Source organism: Euphorbia lathyris, chromosome 7 (assembly GCF_963576675.1).
Source record: "Euphorbia lathyris chromosome 7, ddEupLath1.1, whole genome shotgun sequence".
Lineage (NCBI taxonomy): Eukaryota > Viridiplantae > Streptophyta > Magnoliopsida > Malpighiales > Euphorbiaceae > Euphorbia > Euphorbia lathyris.
In genome coordinates, this window is record NC_088916.1 from 66,979,883 (window position 1) to 67,004,807 (window position 24,925).

The window sequence follows — 24,925 nt, forward strand, 5'->3', positions numbered from 1 at the left end:
TTCACGGAGTATTTACTACACATTCTAGTTGCTTTTTTCTCTCTACCACTTAGAAAGACAATTTGCGATAATTAGATCCAAACCAAGTTCTAAAGATTAATTTCTTAATTTAGAAACGAACAATCGGTTGCTTTGCTTCTCTCGTAAGACTGGTAGTCAGGGGCGGACCGATACTATGACTAGAGCCTTCCCAACCAGCCCAAAAATATATTTTAATATGGTGGGTGAAGGATTTTGACCTTGTCAAAATCCCCGGCTGCCCCCATTCCAACTAATAGCAACCTCTTTTAAAATTTTGATCACTTTATATTAGGTGGAACCACAAAGATACAATTCTCTCCTTATCCGTGACAAAAAAAAAAAATTTATCAGGTTGTCACCGGCACCATTACTTGAAGTTTTGATCCGTTAAAGAGAAGACGATGTTTTATTTATATTTTTTCATTTTAAAAATCCAAGTACAAAAAAAATTCTATATTATTGTATCTAAACAAGGTTTGAAATAAAGTCTGTTTCGTTTTTCTTTTTGAAACAAAACCAAAACTTTATTAACGAATTGGTCCATGCTCTAGCTAGGTCGGTTCGAGAAAAACATATAAAGTCTAAGACCAGGATTTGGTAGAACCGACCTAGCTAGAGCATGGACCAATTCATTTATCTCCCAATTATATCACCGAACTCGGAATAATCAGCCTACAGGCTGCCAATCCCATCACGCTCTACTGGCCACCTCAAAGCCAGTAGGATTGCTAATGCCTCACCCTCCCGGACTTCCATTACCCAATTTAACGCAACTGATCTACCTGCAACAAACTGCCTGTCCTCACTCCTTAATACTGCACTTAATCCCGTATTCCCCTGTCCGGCAAACAGAGCCGCGTCTATACAGCAAGAGAGAGTATCCAAGGGGGACGATGCCACAACAACGCACAGTTCGGGACGGCAGACAAACTCTAGGGGAAATTTCTCGTTCCCTCAAATTTCAGTGATCATCAATCGACATGGGAAACCTGCATAAAGGACAAAGATGGCTATTCCGTAGCCAATCAAGGATACAATCTCCATGAAAAACATGATTACAAGGCAACCATATAACCTCTTTACCAACCGAATGTTTCTCCAAACAAACCGTACAATCTTCCATTAACTTCGCCTCTTCGTCATCTTTAACCCTAACCCTAATCCTCTTTAATCCATCAATGCACGATTTACTCGCCGGCTTAAACCCTAAATTATCCTCTTCGTCGCTATCCACATAATCGGCTTGAACGAATTTGACATGGAGAATGAGCCCCGGATCTCGAACAAAATCAGAAGCAAAGGATGATATTTGGGGTGTGATATAATCAATGAACTCTTGAGTAGAAATATCAGATTCATCGACGTAATCTCTCGCATTGACAATTGTGGAAACAAGTGCATCTCGTATGATGTGTTGTCGATGCTCGTCTAATAATAACAAGTTTCGTGGCCGAGAATATGATTTTCTGAATGTGCAAACGGATAGTGGAGTAAGATCTGGATTTACGGATTGAAGAAAGTAATGAAATTCAACTTGGATTTTGATTATATTATCAGTAGAGTTGTCGATACTTTTCCACCAGCATGCCCCGTATTTCGATTCGGTATCCATTGTTGAATTTGTGTGAAGATTAGTGAGAGGAATACGATGTGAATTAATGATATTTATATGAAATTATGTGAGGTAGCTTTCCAAATAGGAAAAGGATTAAGAATTAGTTAACGATATTGGAGATAAGATCTTTCAAAATTTTGGTTCTTTTATGTAATTTGATTTCTAGTCCAATTAGGAATCTTACGACACATTAATTCCTATAAGTTCATAGGAAGATATTTTGGGTTAAATGTATTATTGATCATTGCATTTTTACCTAATATATCAATAGCTGTCTGAATTTGTCTAAAATAGTAGATTGGTTCTTGAACTTTGTAAGTGTCTCACCAGCTCCTTAAACTTGCTTATTTCGTATCACCAGCTCCCTAAACTTGTCCATAAAAGTAGATTAGCTTTCCGAACTTTGCAAGTGTCTCACCAACTCCCCAAACTTACTTATTCTATAACAACTAAATGCAAAAACCATAATATTAACTCTCGATCCTCATTCATTCAACCTCTCAAAACTTGCAACACTAACTCTTATAATAGGTTGAAAGGTAGGAGAATCGAAAAATTACCTCTCGAATAGATGAAGATGTATTTTTAGAATTTAGGTTTAATAAGTTTTTGTATTTAGTTGTTATAAAATAAGCAAGTTCAAGGAGTTAGTGAGACACTTGCAAAGTTCAGGGAGCTAATATACTTTTATGGACAAGTTTAGGGAGCTGGTGATACGAAATAAGTAAGTTTAGGGAGCTGGTGAGACACTTGCAAAGTTCAAGGAGTCAATCTACTATTTTGGACAAATTGAGGTTGCTGGTAATGTATTAGGCCTTTAATTTTTTATGTTTGTTTTAGAATGGTCATTCAATTTCAGTTTGTCTCAATAAAATCATTCAGTTTTGAATTTTATCTTAATTAAGTCACTTCGACAACTTCAAACGCAAAAAAAAAACATTGGAAAAGTGACGTGTCTGCCACATCAGCAGTAGTGAACTTTCACCACTGGTCGAAATGATATGTGGCTGTCACCTAAATGACACGTGTCAGCTAGGTGGCAACCACATGTCGTCTGGTCAGATATTAGCGGTGAAAGTTAACTACTATTGGTATGGAAATCATATCATACTTCCGATGTTTTTTTTTTTTACTCTTAAAGTCTCTGGAATGATTTAATTGAGACAAAATTAAAAAAATAAATGGTTTAATTGAAATAAATTGAAATTGAGTGATCATTTTGAAACAATCATAAAAATTTCATGACCAATTGTATATTTAACCCAATATATTTTATTGGTTTAATACATCCCTAACTTTCTATAATCGTTCAAAAAAAAAATCAAATATCATCCTGTAAATACAAAGTTGTTGTTTACTATGACTCCATTAACTAACAACAAGCCACGGATTCCAAGTATATTGTTTTAGTTGTAATTGCTTTCCTTAAGTATAATATATTCACCATTATTAATGATTATTGTTAATGTTATCAGAAGTATAATATATTCACCATTATTAATGATTATTGTTAATGTTATCAGACTGGACGCACCTTAATATAAATACAATAAAAAATAATAATCATGATGCACATCATTAATAGATCAACCCTAATTCAAACATGTTACACGAATCGTTTATGGGTCATAATCCATTTTCACACCCCTTAATATAAATACAATAACAACAAAGCCTTAGTCCCAAAATGATTCGGGATCGGCTAACCCCTTAATATAAATACAATAAAAGTTAATAATCATAAGTTAATAATCATAATCATATCAATCGAACTAGATAAAAAGAAAATATTCAATCTCGTTTTTAATATACCAATAAACTTTGAGGAAAAAGAAAGAACACCTAAAAACATACATGAATCAATCTATCAATCATCCATTCAATCATAACATTAATATTAACTCTGAACTTCTTACAATATTATTGCATAAATTATTCCCTTCCAGAAATAGTTTCACTACACAAGGAACTCTCAAACCTTAAAAAAGAAGAATGACATAAGATGCATACCCATATATTTCCAGGCATCATCTGTCATACAACAACAACAACATCTGTCATGACCAAAAAAAAAACTAAAGGAGAACTTCACAAATTATATACACAACTATCTAACAGTAACGACTTCCACAAGGAAGAGCTCGTCATTGTCGAGGCCGAATCACAAAGGTTTCCAAACTGTAAGCACTTCTTGAAACATTTCAAGCATCAGTTCCCTGTCCGCTTGCCTGAAGAAGTTGCTTATTTCTTCTTTAACATCATATATCTTTCCAAAATCAAACAAGTATGTCAAGCATCCTTTTTTCAGTTTGTGTAGCTGGTAAAGCCATGCCTCTTGTAGCCGCTCAAGGACGTTTCCAGAATTTATATCCTCCAACAAGCTTTCCTCACAAGCATCTTTTAGGGCTGAGATATCATATTTGTTTGCCGCACCAAGCAATGCTAATCGGTGCTTCCAAAAATTCTCTTGTTTAATGGTTCCATACAAGTAACTTAGAAGAGCCATGCAAGAATCTACCGACATGTCTTCGATGTAGATTGTAGACGACTCTTTTTCCTTGAGGTCATGATGAAACATGCTCTGGAAAACAGGTGAACTTGCTGAAAGAATTGCTTTATGAGCTTTTACAGTACCATCAGCAGTGTGGATGGTAACGTCAGCATGGATTGCCTCGTCCAGCATACGAGAGAGACATCGAAGCGTACTCTGGGTTGAAACAGACTGCATCATTCCATCACTAGGCCATATAGAACTGGCTTCCCCACCCTGATTTTTTGACATGGAAAGACTGGAGATTTGAGCCTTAATGATTCATCTAATCAGCAGATTCTTGTACACGCACACCTAATATTATTAACATGTAAAAAAATTGCATAATTTTTCAACGTGCATGTTACTTCTTCACTTTGCTTACCAAACAATAAAAACACGCCTGGCCTCGCAACATTGCTCAATGGAAATTTTAAGGCTAGAAAGAAATGTGAGCACCACAGATGAGCTGCCGAGGTATGTTATAATATGAAGTTATGATCCTTCAATTTCTAAGGATCTATATGCTGAACTTGAAAAGCAATATGCATAGCAGCATACCAGTTAGGCCACTAGATGTGTTGTAAAAACAATAATCTAAAAGTTACTTGAAATTAGCATTCTCTCCTGTTAGATTTGCTTCCAATTTTATTCTTTAGCCAAAAGAAAGGATATCTAAACATATCAAGAGATGCAGCAGCTAGTTGAAATAATAAGGGAACTACGCAGTACTATCATTCTCTGTCCCCTACCCAAATTCCCCACCTCATAATTTAAAATAGAAGACATTTGTGCAGAAAAACATCATATGAGCCAAATGAAGTTAAAGGAGCTCACATTCAAAGGGTAGATCTTGAGGTCTAGAAACTCAACATCAATGATGAAGCGGCCAAGACAGGTGGAGTCGACAGGCCAGACAAAGTCATCACAATTCCGAAGCAATCTCTCTTGAACTGCAGAAAGACATTGTTTGAGGGTTCTATTAATTATACATCACTTGTACCAACAAATACAGGCTTTAAGGTCGATGTTACATTGTCCATAAAAGCATTGAAGTGGTGAAACAAAAAAATTCATAAGAAGTTTTCATAGTAGTATGTTTCTCTACATTTCAGTGTGCTTATTTCTACCAATATAATTCCATGTGAATAGACTAGGCAATCTTCTACGAACAAAACAGAGAAGAAACAGAATGATTCTTTTCCTACTTTATCTAATGGGTGTCGAGGTAAAATTTACTAAGAGCGTTTGGTTCTTTCCCCAGAAAATTCCAATTCTGAAAATCCATAGGATCAATTGAATCATTTTGGTTGTTTCTTCATTTCTTCACAAAGCAAAGTATAAAGTAAAAATTCTAATCAAACATAAATATCAGTTCCTCGCATCTCATTACAGTCCACAATCAATAGTTGCTAGAAATTTCACCCTCCCCCTCCCTCACACACAAAAAAAAGACACAGAGAGAGGCCAAAATCAATCTAGAAACCACACCAAATGAGCAGGAGCTACATCATCATTGGAATATTTTCAATTTATCATGCTTTCTAGCTTCCAAATTCTTCAAATAATTTTTCAAGAAATGTAACTCTTGAGATTTTGATACACATGTATGTAAATTAAAGGATCAAATACACAGCTGAAAACCTACATTGCACCGAAACGGACATGGGAAACGTAATTTCTACAAAACATAGGAAACGGAAACATGGGGGAACATGTAAATATTAACAATATAGGGGCATATTTATAAATATTAAAAATATAATAATATATTTACAAAAATATTTTTGTTCAACAATACCAATATGCAGACCACCCAACCCATTTTGTGATTCCACCCACCCAATTATGTGTGATGTGTCATCATGCATGTCTTGCAAATTAATTAAAATCCAATATTTAATTGAGAAGTTAGAGTTTAAATAAGATCCAAGATTTCAGAATAACTAGAAGTAAAAGATGAAATCAGAAATTGTGAAGAACACGATGAAGAAATTCCAAACTCAATCGAGATTCAAGAGACAAGAATTATAGGCGCGAAAGAAATATAGGCAAGTTCTTGAAATTGAAGGATACAAGGAATTATCAGTCAACTGGGAAGTTTCAATTTTCTTAACCTTAGACGGAAAAGGAATTGCAAAATAGAAAGTTTGAATTTCCAGAATTTTAGTCATTTAAAAACTGAGAAACTTTTTCATATTTTGGGTAATTATGGAAACGTGCCCGGAAACATTTCATATCAGTTTCCGGGAGAGTGAAAGGCATGTCATGAAGAGTTGTAGATGGTTATTCATAAGAACAGAAACTTATTCATAAGAACAGAAAACTAAGAGATCAAATACAAGCCCACACACAAACATTAAAGATGGGACGACAAAACATAGGATCAATTGAATCATTTTGGGGGTTTCTTCATTTCTTAACAAATCAAAGAGCATAAAACTTTCCAATCGAACATAAATACCAGTCTGATAGTGTAGATGGTTATTCATAAGAACAAAAACTTATTTGCATCTCAAGTTTGCTAATCTATCAAAGTTATCACAGCCTACAATTAATAGTCACTAGAAATTCCACCTCCCAAAATAAAACAAGATAAGGACCAAAATCAATCTAGAAACCACACCAAGCGAACAGGAGCTACATAATCGTCAGAATACTTTCAATTAGCTTCTAAATTCTTCAAATAACTTTGTATATACTCTTGAGATTCCTATACATATACATATGTAAATTAAAGGAGCTGAAAACTAAGAGCAGAAAAGCAATCAAATGAAAGTTGCAGAAAAGATATAGTAAGAGATAAGAGGGATACATACTAGGAGAAATATAGGGTTTACGATTAGGGCCAGCATTAGAGACGCGCAGAACAAATCTAGCAAGAGGAGGCTGTTCTTTAGCAGTTCGAGATGCCTCTGGAAATAAACGAACGTAAAGATATCGATTCTTCTCCACAGACAAATGCCTATCAAAGACAAAAATGAACCGACCTAAAATTCATTTTAATAATGAAGAAAGTAGAAATAAGTTGGAAAAAGGCCATTAGAGAAAGAGTATAGGTTAATTACCAAGTCCAGATGCCGACCTTGAAAGCATCGGATTTCTTGTAGGAGCAAGGACCGAAGCTCTCGATTTTCCACTGGACTAGTCTTGAGATCGTCTCGACTTTTGAATCCGCCATCGCCGTTTCCCCTTGCGGTGGTGGTAGTCGGTGAGCTCTTTGAAAGAAAAGATAGTGACTAGTGGAGACTATTGTTTAAAAGCTGTTTTGTTGAGTGACACTTTGCCAAGCTTTGTAGCCGCGGCAAAAGCCACGCTTTTCTTCTCACTTTTTTTTTCTTTTTTTTCTTTTTCTAGTATAAAAGTTTCCTTTTCTATCTTTCTTTTTTTTTTTTTATTAAGACAATGTTTTCTCTTATTAAGGTAGGAGAAATTTTTGGATTAGGAAATTTTCCTAAATTAAGAATAGAGAAAATTTTCAAATTAAGGGTAGAGAAATCTTTGGAAAATAAGAAATTGTGCTATAATTAAGAAAGTTATTAAAGGGTATTTTACCTTATAAATAGGTTTGTATTTTATGCTATTGTGATTAAGAAAAATAAACGAGAAATATTGAAAAATATGGGAAAATTATAAATTGGGTCAAATAGTAGACTCATTTACATATTTGACCTATTTACTCAACTTATTACATACTTAGACTATATTTCTGCGACTTTCCCAAAATACCCTTAATATATGTATAACATTTAGAAATTTTTTAGTCTTTCGTCTTTCTCCCTCCCGTCTAACTTCACAGATTTCGCAATATGCAAAGTCTGCGAAGATAATGTTTGGTTCAGTAGGTGATTTTAATTCGCAAATTTCGTAATATGCGAAGATAAAGCGTGTTTTTAAGCATTTTTTTATAGTCGCAGACTTCGCATGTTACAAAATCTGCGAAGTTGTATATAACAAAAAAAACATAACAACAAGGGATTCTAACATTAAAATCATAATATTATCAAAATTTACAACAAGATTGCCACAATAACAACATTAAAATCATAACATTATCAAAATTTACAACAAGATTGCCACAATAAACTCCTGACAAATCATTTCAAGGTCAATGTGACCAATCTTGATGGAAATTTCTCCATGTATTGGAAGTCCAAACCTTTTGGGATGAGAAATGGAAGTCCAGACCTTTTGGGATGGACATTTCACAGGTTCCACCTCAACTCCTCTACCACAAGATTGCCACAATAAACTCCTAATAAATCATTTCAAAATCAATGTGACCAATCTTGATGGAAATTTCTCTCGTATCAGAAGGAAAGTCATCTCCTATGCATCCCAGTACACCGCCTTTCTGAAAGGGATGTTATGTATTCAACCACCTTTAGAAAAATTAATCGTGTTAGGTAGAAAAAAGGACGATTTGTCCTCACGAAAAGAGGATTTCATGAAGTATGCAAATAGAAATGTGCAAGGAAGAGGATGATTTTACTTCGCGAAAAGAGGATTTCGCGAAGTCCGTGAGGAGAAATGTGACGATTTGACTTCGCGAAAGCGGATTACATGAAGTCTGTGAAGGGAAAAATCATGAATTTTTCTCTTCGCAAACTTCTCGTAATCCGTTTTTGCGAAGTCAAATCGTTACATTTCAGGCTCTTTCTCCTTGCAGACCTTCGCAAAACCAGATTACGCGAAGTGATTTTCTAGAAAAAAAACAAAGAGAAAACAGTAGATACTTATATTTTTTTCCGCCTTTCACCATTAAAATCGTCAATAGCCATATGATAAACTGGGGAAAACGATGAAAATAACGTAGAATAATAATTTATTCGATCCACACAAGAAGAAAGAAACCAAGAGACGAGCAGAAACAGGAAGATGAAGAACCATGGCTTCGTTTTCTAGCAATAGGAAGATGAAGAATCAAGAGATGAAGAGAAGAAGAAGAGAATACACGGTGATGAAGAGAAATGGTGCAGATTTCGCAATATAAAGGAAGAGAGGAAGATCAAAGGTCTGGAAATCTTCTGGGGAAGAGAAACCATGCGCCAAGGAAGAGAAAGTGGAAGGGGAAAGACGAGAGGTTAAGGGTATTTAGGGAAAGTCACATAAAATCAGTCTAGACATGTAGTAGTAAATGGGTTAAATATGTAAATAGGTCTCCCATTTGACCCAATTTTGTAATTTTTTCGAAAAATATTTCATATGAAATTTATCATATTACTAAAACAGCCAGCTCCATTAGGCATAGTTGGGATGAAGGATCTAGTTTGGCAGCGTGCCTGCTACTCAGCTACAACTGATTCTTGATTATCTTAGTGTTGTTAAAAATAAAGATAAATTTCATGGTAAGAACGATAGTGAAGACTTGTATTGGATTATTGACGCATGTGCTTCAAATCATGTTACTTGTGATATATCTTTATTTACTGATGTTAGAAAGGTGAAAAACTCATCAGTGGGATTACTAGATGGGAAGTCTGCACAAGTAGACCAAATGAGAGCCTTGATATTATCAGAAGTTTAAAACTTGATAATGTTCTTTATGTGCCTCAATTAACTTGCAACTTAATTTTTGTGACTCAATTATTTTATGAGATTGATTGTTCTATTTAGTTCACTAACAAATTATGTATTATACAGGATCGGTCGATGAGAAAGGTGATTGGAGTGAGTGAACGTAAGGATGGACTTTACTTTTCTATAGTATTCATTAAGTGAAGGTGCTAGTTATGGATGGAGATTCTTCATTCGATCTCTGACATCAACGAATGGGGCACCCTTCGGAGAAAACACTGAAGATTAGGGATGGAACCGGTAATGTACCCGCAGATACCTGGTACTACCCGATCCTAATGGAACCTGTATCTGCATAAAAGGGTATGGGACGGGTATAGGTTCAAAAACATTACCTGGAACAGGTATGGAAATACCCCTAGAGGATCCGGTACCCGTTACCCATCATAACTCGTTTTAATATTAAAAATATTGTTATATTTTAGATGCAAGATGTGGGATTTAAACTCACAAATTTTTGTTATTCAATCATTGAATGATACCACTAAGCTATTTTATTTTTATTGATTAAGATTAAAATATATATAACTTAATATGCATAGTTGGTTATTAATTTCAATCAACATATAAGAGAAATCATAAATCATTCATATCCTATTACACAACATGTTTGTTCAATTTTTAAATGGATGATTTATTAAATTGATGTTTTGTTTTTGTAACATTTTTTATTTTATGTATTGATTCTCAACTAGTAACGGTACCTGTGGGCACCCGCGAATTAAATGGGATGGGTATAGGATGCAAAAATATACATGTTTGGAGTAATAAGATTGGTACAAGTAATTAAAAAATAAACGAGTAAAGGTTTGGAATTAGCACTACCTGCGGGTACCCTACCCGTTACCATCCCTGTTGAAAATGCTTTTGGTTGTGAGTAGTTCTAGTAAGAAAAATAATCATGCTTGTGATGTGTGTTCGTATGCAAAGCAGCCTAGAAGTAGTTTTCCCATTAACAATAATAAAGTTAGCCGTATGTTTGAACTAGTTCATTTAGACAGCCTTTTGGGGATCATTATTTTTTTACAATTGTGGATGATTATTCTAGAGGAGCGTGGATTTATTTTTTGAGTAATAAAAGTGAAGTTAAACATATGTTCTTTAATTTTATTATTGTGGTTAAACGTCAATTTGCACAAGATATTAAGATCGTCTGTAGTGATAATGGGGCTGAGTTTAACTTTTTGCATGATTATTTTTTGGAGAATGAAATTTTATTTGAGACTTCATGTGTCGAGACTCCTCAACAAAATGGGAGAGTCAAACGAAAACATCAACAAGTTTAAATGTGGTCAGGGCATTAAGATTTCAAGAGAATTTGCTGCTAGATTTTTGGAGAAAATGTGTCTTAGCGGTTTGTCACTTGATGAAAGAACACCTTATGTTCTACTTAATAATAAAACACCTTATGAATTGTTGTTTGATAAAGTTCCTTATTATGAAGAAATTCGAAAATGGGTGATGCACATATGGTTCCTATTGAATCTAATGCATAAAAAAGGGTGGTCGGTTTAAAGATGCATGATATATTCTCAAACAAACGATAATTGCAAGATGCACTTGGAAAATATGCAGTTAAGAATATATTCGAATGGAGAGTATACAAATCTGACAAGTCCTCGTGTGAAGTTAGATGTAAGCATTATGAGACACGTAAATGACAGGCTAGAGGTATTGCAATATATAATTCCAATATGCTCAGGCTTCGAAGAATGGATGATATGAACCAACACACATGCGTCATAGATCAAATATTACCAGTTCTAGTCTCTCTCTAACTCTCCATTTCTCTCTCTAGAACCAGTTCAACACCTGCTTCTTAACATCATTGCCTTTAATCCTTCTTCAAATCTCACTAGAAATCCAAGGATATCCAGGAAAGTTCATGTTAAATCCTTACTATTTGAGCTTTTAATTATTTTCAGCAGAACCTCGACAACACCTGATCGAACAGTTAGTGCGCAATTTATGTGAAATTGAACAAGCTCAAATAATGAACTCAAAGCAACACCTCAATGGCACCTGATTGATCCTGGAGAAATAGAGCGGCAAATTACAAGTCTAACACATCACAAATGGAGCAATTTGAAGCGTAAGTGTCCTCCCTACAATGCCGTGTTCGATTCCTTATGTATCTTTGGTAGATTGGTTGTGAATGGAGCTATTTGGGCACCCACGGTCCGTGCGACTCTTCATTTAGTGATTTATGTTTTACTATTTATGGCTCTTTTGGTAGATTGGTTGTAAATGTTATGATAGTGTTGTCTCAAGGTGGGCTTTGTGTTGGGTATTTGATTTTCATAAGTACCACTTTAGCTAATTTGTTTAAATCCCCATCTACCATGAGCTTAACTTCTTCTGAAAATCATGGGTTTGAAATGAATTTAGTGTTATTGTTCTTTTTTATACTACAGATTGGTCAACTGTTGTTGCTATTAAAGTGTGGTGGATTTGGAGAGGTGTGAACTATAGAGTTTTTAAACGATGGTTTGGATGTGAGAGAGAGAGAGAGAGAGAGAGGAAATTTGAAGAGACATAATGAAGAATATAGGGAGTTAAAGAGATCAAAATTTAGTGTTAAGAAATGAGGAATCGCATGGAAAAGATGAATGAGGGAAACCCATAAATGTGTATTTTAGTAATAACACATGTGGTGGGTCCCACTTTTACCAATGGATGGGATGAAAATTATTGACGTGAAAGTTTTGACCAGCATTGGCCGGTTATTTTTACCTGATGTACATCATATTGGGAGGTCATAAGGTCGTATATATTAGTGAGATAAAATAACGGTTGAAGGTTGTACATCAAAGTGTGAAATTGTGTAAATATTGTGCACCATGATAAAACCTATTGTAAAATGATTTCATGATAAAATAATAAAAAAAAAAAGGAAAATTGCAAAATTGAATCAATTTGGAGGCCTATTTACATATTTAAACCAATTACCCAATGCATTACATAACTAGACTATTTATTTGTGACTTCCCAAAATACCCAAATTGTTTCATCTTCCTCTCTTCCTTTCTTTCTTCTTGTACGAACCGAAGGCATCCTTTCATATTCCTCTTTCTTCTTCCTCTCTTGGTTCATTTCTTCTTGTGCGAATCGAAGGCATCGTTTCATCTTCATGTTTCTTCTTCCTCTTTTAGTTTCTTTCTTCTTGTGAGAACTCGAAGGCACCATTTTCGTTGAAGAAATGATTTTTTTATGCGTTTATCATACTGTTTATTGTCGATTTCAATTGCAAAATGCGGAAAAAATGTAAGTATCTACTATATTTTATGATTTTCGTGTTATCTCTTTGTACGATTTTGGTTTATGGTTTAGTTGTGCTTTTTTGTTTTTTAGCTATATTTTGCGAAATGGAACTTAGAGATAGTTCAAAATGATAGTATGGATGCCATTTTTTTTCTAGAAAACGACTTCGCAAAATGAGTTTACTTCGCAGTTTGCATTTTTTTCTAGGAAATGACTTTGCAGAATGAGTTTGCTAAAAAAAATGACTGAAAATGAATTGAAATAGTATTTTTTTTTTCTAAAAAATGACTTTGCAAAATGAGTTTGCTCCTTCCGGAGGGGTCCGAGCCATCAGTGAGATACCACTCTAGAAGAGCTAGAATTCTAACCTTGTGCTTCGCGGTTTGTGAAAACTGCGAAGCAAAATTATGGACTGAAATAGTACTTTTTCCAGAAAATGACTTCGTAGAATGAGTTTGCTTCGCAGTTTTCACAAATTGCGAAGTAAACTCATAATATCAAGTTGTATTTACCTTCGCAGGCTTCGCAATAAGCAAAATTGTGAAGCGCTTCTTTCATTATTTCCCTAAAATGACTAAATTTTTGTGAAGGTTGAATACAAATGCATCAAATTCAAGTATACATTTAGCTTGAATACAAAGACATCAATCACATTGACATGTGATTGGGATGTGCTGAAGAAAGTGAAGATCAAATTAACTAGAGAGCGAATGTTGACTTTTTGGGTTTAGGATAGTACACTGGTGCTCATGTCATTGCTGGAAAGCATACCCCTGATACATTCACTAATCAATTGCAAACTTCCTTTAAGGAGTCTTGTCTACTTACTGATCCAAGAAGTGATCACCAGGGAAGTACTTAGTTTAGGGGTTAGGGTTTAGGATTTAGTTGTATTCTTAAAGACAGTGATACGACTATTGTTGGAGTATTGTTGCAATCTTGTTGTAAATTTCGATAGTGTTTTGTTTTGATGTTGTTTGGTTATACGTGGGTTTATGGTTTAGTTGTATTCCAAACGACAGTGATACGACTCTTGTTGAATTATTATTGCAATCTTGTTGTAGATTTTGATAATGTTTTGTTTTGATGTCGTTTGGTTTTACATGTTGTTTACTTGTGGATATTTTAGGCAAATAACAAAAAAATACTAGTTTGCATTTTTCACAAACTGTGAAGTGAAATACCACTTCGCAGAATGACTTCGCAGTTTTGCAAACTGCAAAGCAAACTCATGTACTGAAGTAGTATTTCCCTTCGCAGTTTTGCTCAGGCTTCACAGTTTGTGAAAAATGCGAAGTAAAATCATATGCGGGAAATATTATCCTCGGCAAAACGTATAACATACTTAAGAAATTGCAGAACCTTAAAGCCAATCGAAAAAAATAGTAGAAATACAATAGATATACAAATATGATTTTTACGGTGTCTTAGAGTGCAAACGAAGAAAGAAACGTAGAGACAAAGAAAAAAGAGTAAGAAACTGTTAAGTTGTTATACATATATATATATATTGGAAAAGTCATAAATAAAATAATCTAGATATATAGCGTGTTATGTAAATGTTTAAGGGGGTGTTTGATTGCTCTTTTTCATGCTTCTTTTGCCTTTTCACTTCAAAAGGGAAAGTTTTAGGTGTTTGGTTAGTGACCTCGTGTTTGTCTTTTACATCTAAAAAGCAGCATTAGGTATTTAGTTAGTGATCTCCTAATTGCCTTTTACACTCGAAAAGCAGCATTTTACAAAAACAGAGAATCTCTGCTTTTTGGAAAAGCAGCTTTTTCCAACAGCAAACAACAAAGCGTAACAGCAATAGCAAATCGTAACAGCAAACTTTAATAGCAACAGCAAAAAGTAGGTAAAACAAACGGGTCATTTGGACAAAAGTATGTAAATGAGCCTATCCAATTTTGTAATGGGTAAATTACACTCATGGTCACTGAACTTTATCCATTTTCACATTATAGCCACTCAACTTCATTTCTTCCCGGTATGGCCACTCAACTTTATACTTTTTAACATCGGTGACCACTCAATTTTAACTAACTTCTTAAAATGACCGTTAATAATCGTTAACGACCTTAAAATGAAAATATTCAAGAATTAAAGTTGTTCATAACGATATTTACCATGAAATCACATTTTTTATTTTCGAAAATCACATTTTTTGGAGCTTTCTCTATCTAAAATTTCACTTTCTCTCTCATAACCAAACAACACCTAAATGACCTCAAAACAAAAAATTTCAAGAATTAAAGTTCCTTAGAATATCATTAATGCTTTGGATTTTTTAATTTTAGCCGTCAATGGTCGTTTTGAGACGTTAAGTGGCTACCGATATTAAAAGTGTAAAATTCAGTGGCCATACCAAGAAGAAATAAAGTTCAGTGGCCATAATATAAAAATGAGTAAAGTCCAGTGGCCATGGGTGTAATTTATACCTTTTGTAATTGAAAAACAAGTGTAAATAATTAGCGTTGAAAAATCGCAACATTCTTATATAAAAAAAAAAAAAATCGCAACATTAGGACAAAAGGGTATCAACGTAATATCGGTAGTAATCATACACGTGTTCTATATCATCCCTCTCCTTCCTACTACCTTCCTTTTCCTACCCTGCTTTCCCAGATCCGATCTTCCCCTCTTTTCTCTCATTAACCAAACAGAGAATCGAATACCATAATCTACAGACACAGACCTCCGTCCAACACAGTTTTCTTCTCATCTCCGTCGCCAAACAGCCTCAGAAACAATGTCTTCTGCTTCTGGTTTTAGCGGCGATGAAACTGCTCCCTTCTTCGGCTTCCTCGGAGCCGCCGCTGCCCTTGTCTTCTCCTGTACTTACTCTCTCCACTTTCTTTTTTTTACAATTATTGCGATACCTTTTGTTTTCTCTAAAATTGGATCTTAATTGTTAAAGTCGGTTATTGTAAGTGTTTATAATGATATGTAGATTTACATTTACAGGCATGGGTGCGGCTTATGGGACGGCGAAGAGTGGGGTTGGAGTGGCTTCGATGGGAGTGATGCGACCGGAGCTTGTTATGAAGTCGATAGTTCCAGTGGTTATGGCTGGAGTTTTGGGGATTTACGGGTTAATTATAGCGGTTATTATTAGTACTGGTATTAATCCCAAGGCTAAATCTTACTATCTTTTTGATGGCTATGCTCACTTGTCCTCTGGTCTTTCTTGCGGACTTGCTGGCTTATCTGCTGGAATGGCAATTGGAATTGTTGGTGATGCTGGAGTCCGGTAAGATTTGAATGAAATTGGCATATCATGTTTATAATGTCTAATGATTAGTCTTTTGTGATTCAATGAAATTCGCATGATATTTATAATTGGTAATGATTAGTCTTTTTTTATTTAATGAAATTCTATCTTTTTTAGTTAATCTCCCTAGTAATTTAGTCATGTATTGGATTTGTCTAGATAACATTGTTTGGATATTTATAGTATAATTATGGAGTGTACAAAGTTGTTATCATTATTTTTATGAGAATCCCATCCATGATGAAATCAGGATGAGGATCAGGGTTCCAAATTATAGTCCTTCCTTCTACAATGCAAAATCTGGATCACTGTTACAAATTAAAGAAGCTTGTGAGGTGCAAAATGAGAAATTTTAATAAGAGAAAGTGAAGATCAAGTCCAAATGGGAGACTACTCTAGTTAAGCATTTCCGAGATCATAATCAATTGTTGGTTACTAGATTGTTGATTATTATGATGCTTAAATATGATAATATGTTGTTTATAATATTAGTCTCAAGTTGTGTGGACATTGGGCGAAGAAATTACTTAAGACGAAGAAAGTTCATTGCTATTCCGGACTTCAGTCCTGGGCTTACTCCAGGGCGGAATCAAGTTTGGAGATTCACAACCGGTGATTACTCCGAACTTCACTTTGGGCCTGAATCATGCCATTCTACATTTAGCTTTTTCTTTATGTTACTTTTAATTTTGGGTATTTAAACCCTAAAAACACTTGTAAGGAGTTTAGAGTTGAAGGTTTCTCTATGAGAGCTTCTCCGGTGTTCTTTGGGAAATTGGGACACTTCAACTTAACAATTGGATTTATTTCTTGGGCATTGGAGACTGGATTTGTGTCTTTGCAACTTTGTTTTGCAAGGGTTTCTGTCTGTCCGACCCTGATTCGTTGGCTTTCTTGGGAACCAAATATCGTTGTGGGTTTTCGAGGCACCATTCCCTGTGGGTTTGCATCAATTCGTGTATGTCCAAACTGATGCAAACTCACGAGGAATGGTGCCAGGAAAACCCATTAATGAGATTTGATTCCCAACGAATGACGGTCGGACATGCAAGAACTCTTGCAAAACAAAGTTGTAAAGATCCGAATCCAGTCTCCAACAACCAAGAAATAAATCAGATTGTTCGGTTGAAAGCGCCACCCAAATAAAAGATAAATCAATTTTGATTGATAATAATTCATAAACTTCTTAGAACTTGTGTTTTTAGGGTTTCAACACCCAAAAAAATAATATTGCACTATATCTTAGACTTCCACGGACTAAAAAGTCTAAGCTAAATGAAAAAAATTTTAGTAAAATTCATCCGTATAGAATGTAGAATCGCATGATTTGGATCCGGAGCAGAAATAACGCACTGATTCGCATGTTCCAAACCCCGTAGTGAAGCAGAAACTCCTTGTGAACCTTCAAACTTGATTCGGTCCAGGAGTAACAACGAAATTTGTCCGTCTTATGTGATTTCTTCACCTGATGTCCATCAAACTTGAGACTATATTATAAACTACATATTTAAGCATATCCTTGACCATGATAATCAACAATCTGGTAACAAACAATTTATTATGATATTGGAAATGCTTAACCACTATAATCTCAAATTTGGAGTTGGTCTTCGCCTTCTCTTCCCTTGGGATTTGAAAGTGATTAAAATTTCTCAATTTTGCACTGTCACCTATGAAGCACCGATACTTCTAAGAGGTCAATGTACGCGTATCCGATACTCCGAGGACGGGGATACGGCCCGGAAGTATCCTTTTCTTTCTTTTTTTATTAGGGGATACTTTTCATAATTAATTAGTTAAAAATTGTAGGTTTTTTTTTTAAATATAAGGATTATATAACAAATTAAATAAAGTAATATCAACCCACCACCCATTAACAAATTAAAAAACTTTAAAAATATAAGGATTATATGACTTGTTAGTTAATATTGTAGATGTTATTTGTAGTTTTACAATGACTTTATGAATGTGATTTGTGGTTTATATATTTATGTATCTTCTAAATTTTTCATTATAAATGATATATATATTATTTATTATATATAAAAATTGCCGTATCCCAGCCGTACCCGTATCTTATATCTTTTAGAAATGCCGTTTTCCATACCCGTATCGGTCCTTCATAGACTGTCACATGTTCTTTGGATTGTCGAGCAGAGGACTATAATTTGCAATCGTGATCTCGATTTCATAATGGATCTGATTTTAATAAAGAACTCAGATCAATAGGATACCTTGCTAGTCCCGAGCTGGGATCAAACTTTAAGCTGGACACTTGTTCGTTTTCCAAAAATTAGTCAAATGGTAGGAAGTGACATCTTAGCTTTTAGAAAGATATTTTTGTTGCTTCATTTAATGGTTATTGTTTTTTGGTTAGACATAATGCCTAGAAGTTAAATTTTTTGACCTTACACCTTTTGGTTGTATATTACACTACATGAAACAGCATCACCTTGACAGAATCGAGATATAAATGCTTTCAATTTGATTGAAAATAAAACAATGATTGCAAAACCCTCTTTTATTTACCAGTGAATTTATTCTAGTTTGGGATCATGGATGCCATCTTCTGGTTATATTCTTTTGTTGTATATTCTTCTGCTTGTTCTTTTAAACCCTAACCCCATAGCCAGGGTATGCTATTTAAGATAAGACAAGTCACGAGTCCTTTATCAAACGGTTTATCATAATGTTTCTCTATATCATATTTAATGTTCAAAATGTTTTCCAGGGCTAATGCACAACAGCCAAAACTGTTCGTAGGAATGATTCTTATCCTCATTTTTGCTGAAGCACTTGCTCTGTATGGTCTTATTGTTGGAATCATTCTCTCATCCCGAGCAGGCCAGTCTCGTGCAGAGTAAAAGCGGCCAAGGTGTAACTCTTAACGCGTCCTTTATTTTTCGGATAAAATTAAAGTGTATGGTGTATCCAGAAGTTGCTCAAATTCTCATAAATTATTTGAATCCATCCATCCCGGCAGTGCAACTCTTGTATATGTAGCATACTTGCCAGCCAGGAGCTGTATTCGTTCTGAAGAGTTTATTTATCTTCTCAATTAAGTTGGTTGTGAGCTTCGGTTTATTTGTGTCCTCAAAAGTCTTATGGCTCATCTTTATCGAGTTCTTTTCGCATAAATGATGGATTTTTATGGTTGAGATATTAAACCAATTGAAGCAATGAAAAATTACCTGATTTACAAGATATGTGTCCCTGCATTGATTGTTTGTTTGAAGGTACTGGATATATTTAGTTTTTTTACTGCTTGATATATGTTCAATATTTACAAATATTGAATTGAGGGTGAAAATGGTCCCAAAGTTACTGGAGGTTTAATTTAGCGGCTCAGATCAAATTTTAGCTATTAGCAATATTTGACAAATTAGTCGAGTACAAGCAGTTTCTTTCCGTCTTAGTCATGCTCTTGACTGCGAGAAACAAAATGCGAAGCTTATGCATCCTAACATAGTGTGTGTATATATATATATATATATATATTTGTTATTATAAATCAGTTCTTGTCTACCAAATTCTAAATTTTTGAAAACAACCTAAGATGGGGTTGAGTTTTATTTCTAATACAATTTTAGGATTCCCACTTTGTTAGGATATATAGGGCTAATGTTTTGTTTCTCGCAGTAAAGATCGTGATCAATTAGGAGATCAATAATAATGAGGAGACGACCTGATTGTATTTGGGCTAATTTATTAAATATTGTCAATTTTGAAGCTGATACTCAATATTCGATTGAATGTTGCCATTTTGACTTCTAATTTCTCAATTACCTTATTTGTTTCATATCCCGTCTTCGTTACAACAAAAATCAACCAGGGAAAGTTAATATTGTTTTCTGCATCATTTTGCTGCTCTGGGCTTGTCTCGTTATGAGCTGAAAAATTCACGAGTACATGTCCCTTAAAGTTCAACTATCTTTTAAAAATGTCATATTTATCTTCGGAATTTGTTTAAAATGACATTAAATTCCTTTCTGAATACATGCAATGATATAAATTTTAGATAAGTCGAAGTACATGAAGTCTAAACAAGTTCGGTGGATGCATAAACATAAGATGTTTTCAAGTACCTTCCACTTATCATTTCATTGCAAGGATTTTTCCTGCTACAAATGAGGATGAATTTGTTTATAAATATATTGATTATATGCATAAAAACTGATTGCTGGTTATATATAAAAAAAACAAATACTAAACAATTCTGAAATGGAACTCATTATGGTTATTTAAAAGGGTAAATAATTTATTAGTCCCTTCCTTTTTACCTAACACATTGTTTAGTTCTCCTATTTTGAAAAACACATTATGAGTCTTAGAGCATCTTCAACAGCTTTTTAAATTGGCTCTTAAGTTAAAATTTGAGGAGGGAGAGTAAAAAATCAGCTCCAACAACCTCTTAGTTGCTCCTCAAATCATTAAGAGCCTCTTCATCATCTCTATTAATAGAGAGCATCTCTCCACCTCTTAGTGTCTCTTAATTCATTTTTTATTAATATTTTATTATTGAGGAGTCTCTCTCCTCACACTATTGGTAAATATAACAACAATTAATAATTTTAGCGATAAAATAATAAATAAGGAGTGGATATAAAGAGTATTGCTGGAGATGATATGTCTTAGTCACTCTTAAATCACTAAGAGTCAATTATTTATATTATTTTTAGAGAGTGCACTAAGAGTCTCTTGGAGATACTCTTATATCTTTTGTCAATATTAACTCATTGGTCTTTCTGTCTAATTTTTTTTAGCTTTTTAACCGGGATATTTGGCATAAACAGACAGCCAGCAAATAACAGAGTAACATGACCATTTTGTATCTACTATAGCTGTCCTGAAAGCTAAGATATGTTCGGTTAAAAATCTAAAAAACTAGACAAAGAGACCAAATTGTTAATATTGACAAAAGATAGAAACCTTATAATGTGATTTTCAAAATAAATGGACTAAACAGTGTATTAGGTAAAAAAGAAAGGACTAATAAATTATTTATCCAATTTAAAATAGTAACTCTCAGAGAAAATCAGTATTTGAATAAAAAGTCAAATCGAAAATCAATCAAATCCAATTTATCTTTGATCACAGATTATGTAATATTTGGTCATTCAAAATTATATTTAGATTTATTAGAATTCCATACTAATTAAGAGGAACACCAAATTTTAAAAGTTATCATACTATTTAAATTTTCAAATATGAGAGATTTTGCTATGTGGTTCGGGTCCAAACCAACCCAAACCATTCAAGAATTTTCGATAAAAGAATACATCAATTTACTTAGTCATATCCGGCACGCATTTATTACATATCTTTCTTCTCTTATCTTTATTTTAATTTTTTATTAAATATTTTTTTACATATTTAAGATTATGTTGTTGAGTTTTGTTAAATTAAATAATTAAATTTTAACTTGTTAGATTTTTATTACTCCATCAGTTATTTTTTATATATTGTTTAAGATTTTTTATCAAGACTAATGCAATATTAAAATGACTAGTTTACTTTTAATATTTATCTTCGAACTCTCTACTTTCCATGTAAAATTTCTTATTTTTTTTAAATTTTATAACTTAATTAAGATTATTTACATCACTACTAAATCTCTTATAATAAAAATTTGAGAAAATATTGTTAAAAGTGTATTACTAATACAAAATCACATAAAAATGAATTAATTAAAAAACCTAAAACGGCTTATAATAAAAAAAAGAAGTATTCATAATCATATTTTAAATTAAATTTAATTTATTTTATTAATATGAACATATTAGTTGGATGGATTGACAGAATTTTAAAATTATTTTAGTTATGTCAAGTAATAAAAGCAGCTCTAATGGAGCATTTTTAGTTGTCACTTTGTAAAAAGAAGAGTAACCAACCACTATTTCCTATGTGTTTAGAATTAGTTGTTACTTTTTTTTTTTGTATACAAACTTTTTACTCTACATGATAAAACAATAAAGAAGTAAAAACCAAGAAAGTATAGAACATGCAGGTCCAAAATTGTTGTCTCTCCCGCGTATAAGACTTGCGCCACAGTTGGCGAGTTTGGCAAGAGCAGTTGTCTATGAAATCATTATTACTTTTTGATCAAAATGTTCAGATAAGTCCAATTTTATTAATTTAATATTTTTTTGACCCTATTTATTTTCTTTTTAACTCTCCATGTATTTAAATACTTCATTTCTTCTAGTGGCATGTAATCTTTCTTTATCTTTTAGCTTAGGTGGCAACAAAGAGTTGTTGCCACCACTAGGATGCTCTAATACAAATCATATAGTAAATCATTGTATTTAATATATTTTAGAGGTTAGAGTCTATAAATCAGTAGTCTTATTTTTTAATATCCATAATATATTTTCGAGTTTAGATTAATTGAAATCTAGAATTTATAAATTAATACATAAAAACATATTTTATTTTTCTATATAAAAATAAATTTATTTATAATAACATATAAAAATTATAATTAAATTATACTATAAAATCTAATTTTCAATAACTGATTATAAAAGCTCCATATAAATATAACATAAACCGGACCGAGCTTAGACAATGTAATTTAGTCTTTGTGGTCCGTTAGAGCCCATGAACAGGAACACCGCATCCAAACCTAATTGAAGTTCACATAAGGCAAAGAAAAAACATGAGAGACAGGAAGAAACCTTTTTTTTTTTTTGGATAGTTGTGTTCTTATTTTCTGACCTCTAGATAGGGATGGCAACGGGTAGGATACCCGCAATGCCATTCCCAAACCCTTACCCTTTTATTTTTTAATTACCCGTACCCGTCATATTACTCTAACGAGTATACTTTTTGCATCTCATACCCTTCCCATTTAAATCGCGGGTATCCACGGATACCCTTACCCATTAAGAATCAATAAATAAAAAAATATTACAAATTTAACAAACTATAAATTTAATAAATCATCAATCTAAAAATTGAATAAATTGAACTTTAATTAATAAGAATAAAGTAGCTTAATGGTATCACTCAATTGTTGAAAAATAAATGGTTGGGGTTTAAATTTCACGTCTTACATCTAAAAAACAATGATATTTATTAATATAAAAAAAATTTATGACAGATAACGGGTACCGGGTACCCTAGGGAGTATTCCCATACCCGTCTCATTATCCTAACGGGTAATGATTTTGATCTCATACCCGTCCCATACCCTTTTATACAGGGTACGAGTAGTCCCATTAGGATCAGATAGTACCGGGTAGGTACACTACCCGTTGCCATTCCTACCTCTAGATGCTTAAAGAGGACGGATTGAGAAGTTGAATAATATTAAATCGATCGGCATTACTCTCACAAATTAAAAAAAAAATTGGATGATAAGATATTAAGGAAAACACAAATTGACTTTTACAGTCTTCAATAATACTACTTCACTGACGTAATCAACGGTTCAAATTGACCCACTTGCCCCTGTTTGGTTTCTATAAATAAATACGGGTGATCTCTCTAAGCTTTTGGAGAGCGTAAAAGAAAGGAAAAAAATGGCAACGACAACGGCGGAGGCACCAAAAATAGTATGGAACCAAAATCAGAACAGATTTGAGACAGAAGACAAAGAAGCTTACCTTGATTATGTTGTAAGAGAAGATGGGAAAGTGATGGATATAGTTCATACTTTTGTTCCTCGTTCTAAGAGAGGTCTGGGCATGGCTTCTCACCTTTGTATTGCTGCTTTTAATCACGCCAAATCTCATTCTATGTCCGTCATTCCTACCTGCTCTTATGTTTCTGTAAGTTCCTAATTCTTCAATTGAAACGTTTCGATTCATTCATTTAATTGTTCATGAATTTTGGAGGATGAATTTCTAATTGAAACGTTTCGTTTCGATTTTATGGTTTTAGTTTTGAGAGATTTGTTGTTTGAACAGGATACGTTTCTTCCGCGAAACATTTCATGGAATTCTGTTGTGTATTCTGCAGATGTCAAATCCAAAACACAGCCAAATTCGGCTATATGATACGCCTTTACTTGTTTTTAATGTTTTTTAATTAAGACTTCTGTTCAAGTTTCATGTAATGTAATAAGTTAATAATAACTAGATATTGACACTCAGTATTGCTTCTCCTCTCATGGTTTTTTTTTTTTTTTATGTCTTAATAAGGGAGGCTAAGTGACAAAATGAAACAAGTTTAAGGGTTGATAGTTTGTTTGATTTCCCATTTTATCATCCTCTTCTAATTAAGATTTATACGTATATTAGGATTCAAACGATTCAAACTCGAGATCTAATATAAACGATTTGAAACTCTTACCCATCCTTAATTGGTGTGTCTAAATTGATAGTTAAAATAGAATCAATTTAGTAAAAATCAATTAAATTTTCAAATTTATAATATTTAACACATTAATTTAAATACAATCCATTTTAATACTTAAAACTTTTAAATTTGAACGAATTTGTCATATATTACTAATTTCAGGTCGAGTTGATACCTAAAACTCAATTTAAATTTTAATTTGTGATAAGTTGATCCCCCTTATCTTTAGGATCATTTTTCACCTCTAATTTTGCAAGTACTAAGCAATAATCCAATGGAAAAAATTTGTACTCCAGTTGCGTTCACATGAACCCTGATAATCACGTAAATTTGGTCATTCACCGTTAGA

The 24,925-nt window shown here is 33.4% G+C and overlaps 3 protein-coding genes across 4 annotated transcripts; 2 read left to right on the forward strand and 1 right to left on the reverse strand.

Annotated features, from left to right (window-relative positions):
• Window positions 1-3,533: 3,533 nt before the first annotated feature.
• LOC136235634 (BTB/POZ domain-containing protein At1g21780) lies at window positions 3,534-7,470 on the reverse strand. 2 transcript variants are annotated; one of them, XM_066025450.1, is made up of 4 exons: window positions 7,235-7,470; window positions 6,986-7,131; window positions 5,004-5,119; window positions 3,534-4,403 (listed from the first exon to the last, which is right to left on the reverse strand). In XM_066025450.1, exons 1-4 carry the CDS (start codon window positions 7,345-7,347, stop codon window positions 3,798-3,800), a joined length of 981 nt encoding a protein of 326 aa, XP_065881522.1. In that variant the 5' UTR covers window positions 7,348-7,470; the 3' UTR covers window positions 3,534-3,797. The 2 variants fall into 2 exon arrangements, with proteins under 2 accessions (XP_065881522.1, XP_065881523.1); XM_066025451.1 differs by having other exon boundaries at window positions 6,986-7,156; window positions 7,235-7,429.
• Window positions 7,471-15,600: 8,130 nt separating this feature from the next.
• Window positions 15,601-19,479, forward strand: LOC136235242 (V-type proton ATPase subunit c4-like). The gene is made up of 3 exons (XM_066024831.1): window positions 15,601-15,838; window positions 15,969-16,254; window positions 19,007-19,479. Exons 1-3 carry the CDS (start codon window positions 15,754-15,756, stop codon window positions 19,137-19,139), a joined length of 504 nt encoding a protein of 167 aa, XP_065880903.1. The 5' UTR covers window positions 15,601-15,753; the 3' UTR covers window positions 19,140-19,479.
• A 4,283-nt stretch (window positions 19,480-23,762) lies between these two features.
• Window positions 23,763-24,370, forward strand: LOC136200767 (acetyltransferase At1g77540-like). Its single transcript, XM_065991205.1, has 2 exons — window positions 23,763-24,047; window positions 24,186-24,370. The coding sequence occupies exons 1-2, from the start codon at window positions 23,799-23,801 to the stop codon at window positions 24,273-24,275; spliced, it is 339 nt and encodes a 112-aa protein (XP_065847277.1). The 5' UTR covers window positions 23,763-23,798; the 3' UTR covers window positions 24,276-24,370.
• The last annotated feature ends 555 nt before the right edge of the window (window positions 24,371-24,925 follow it).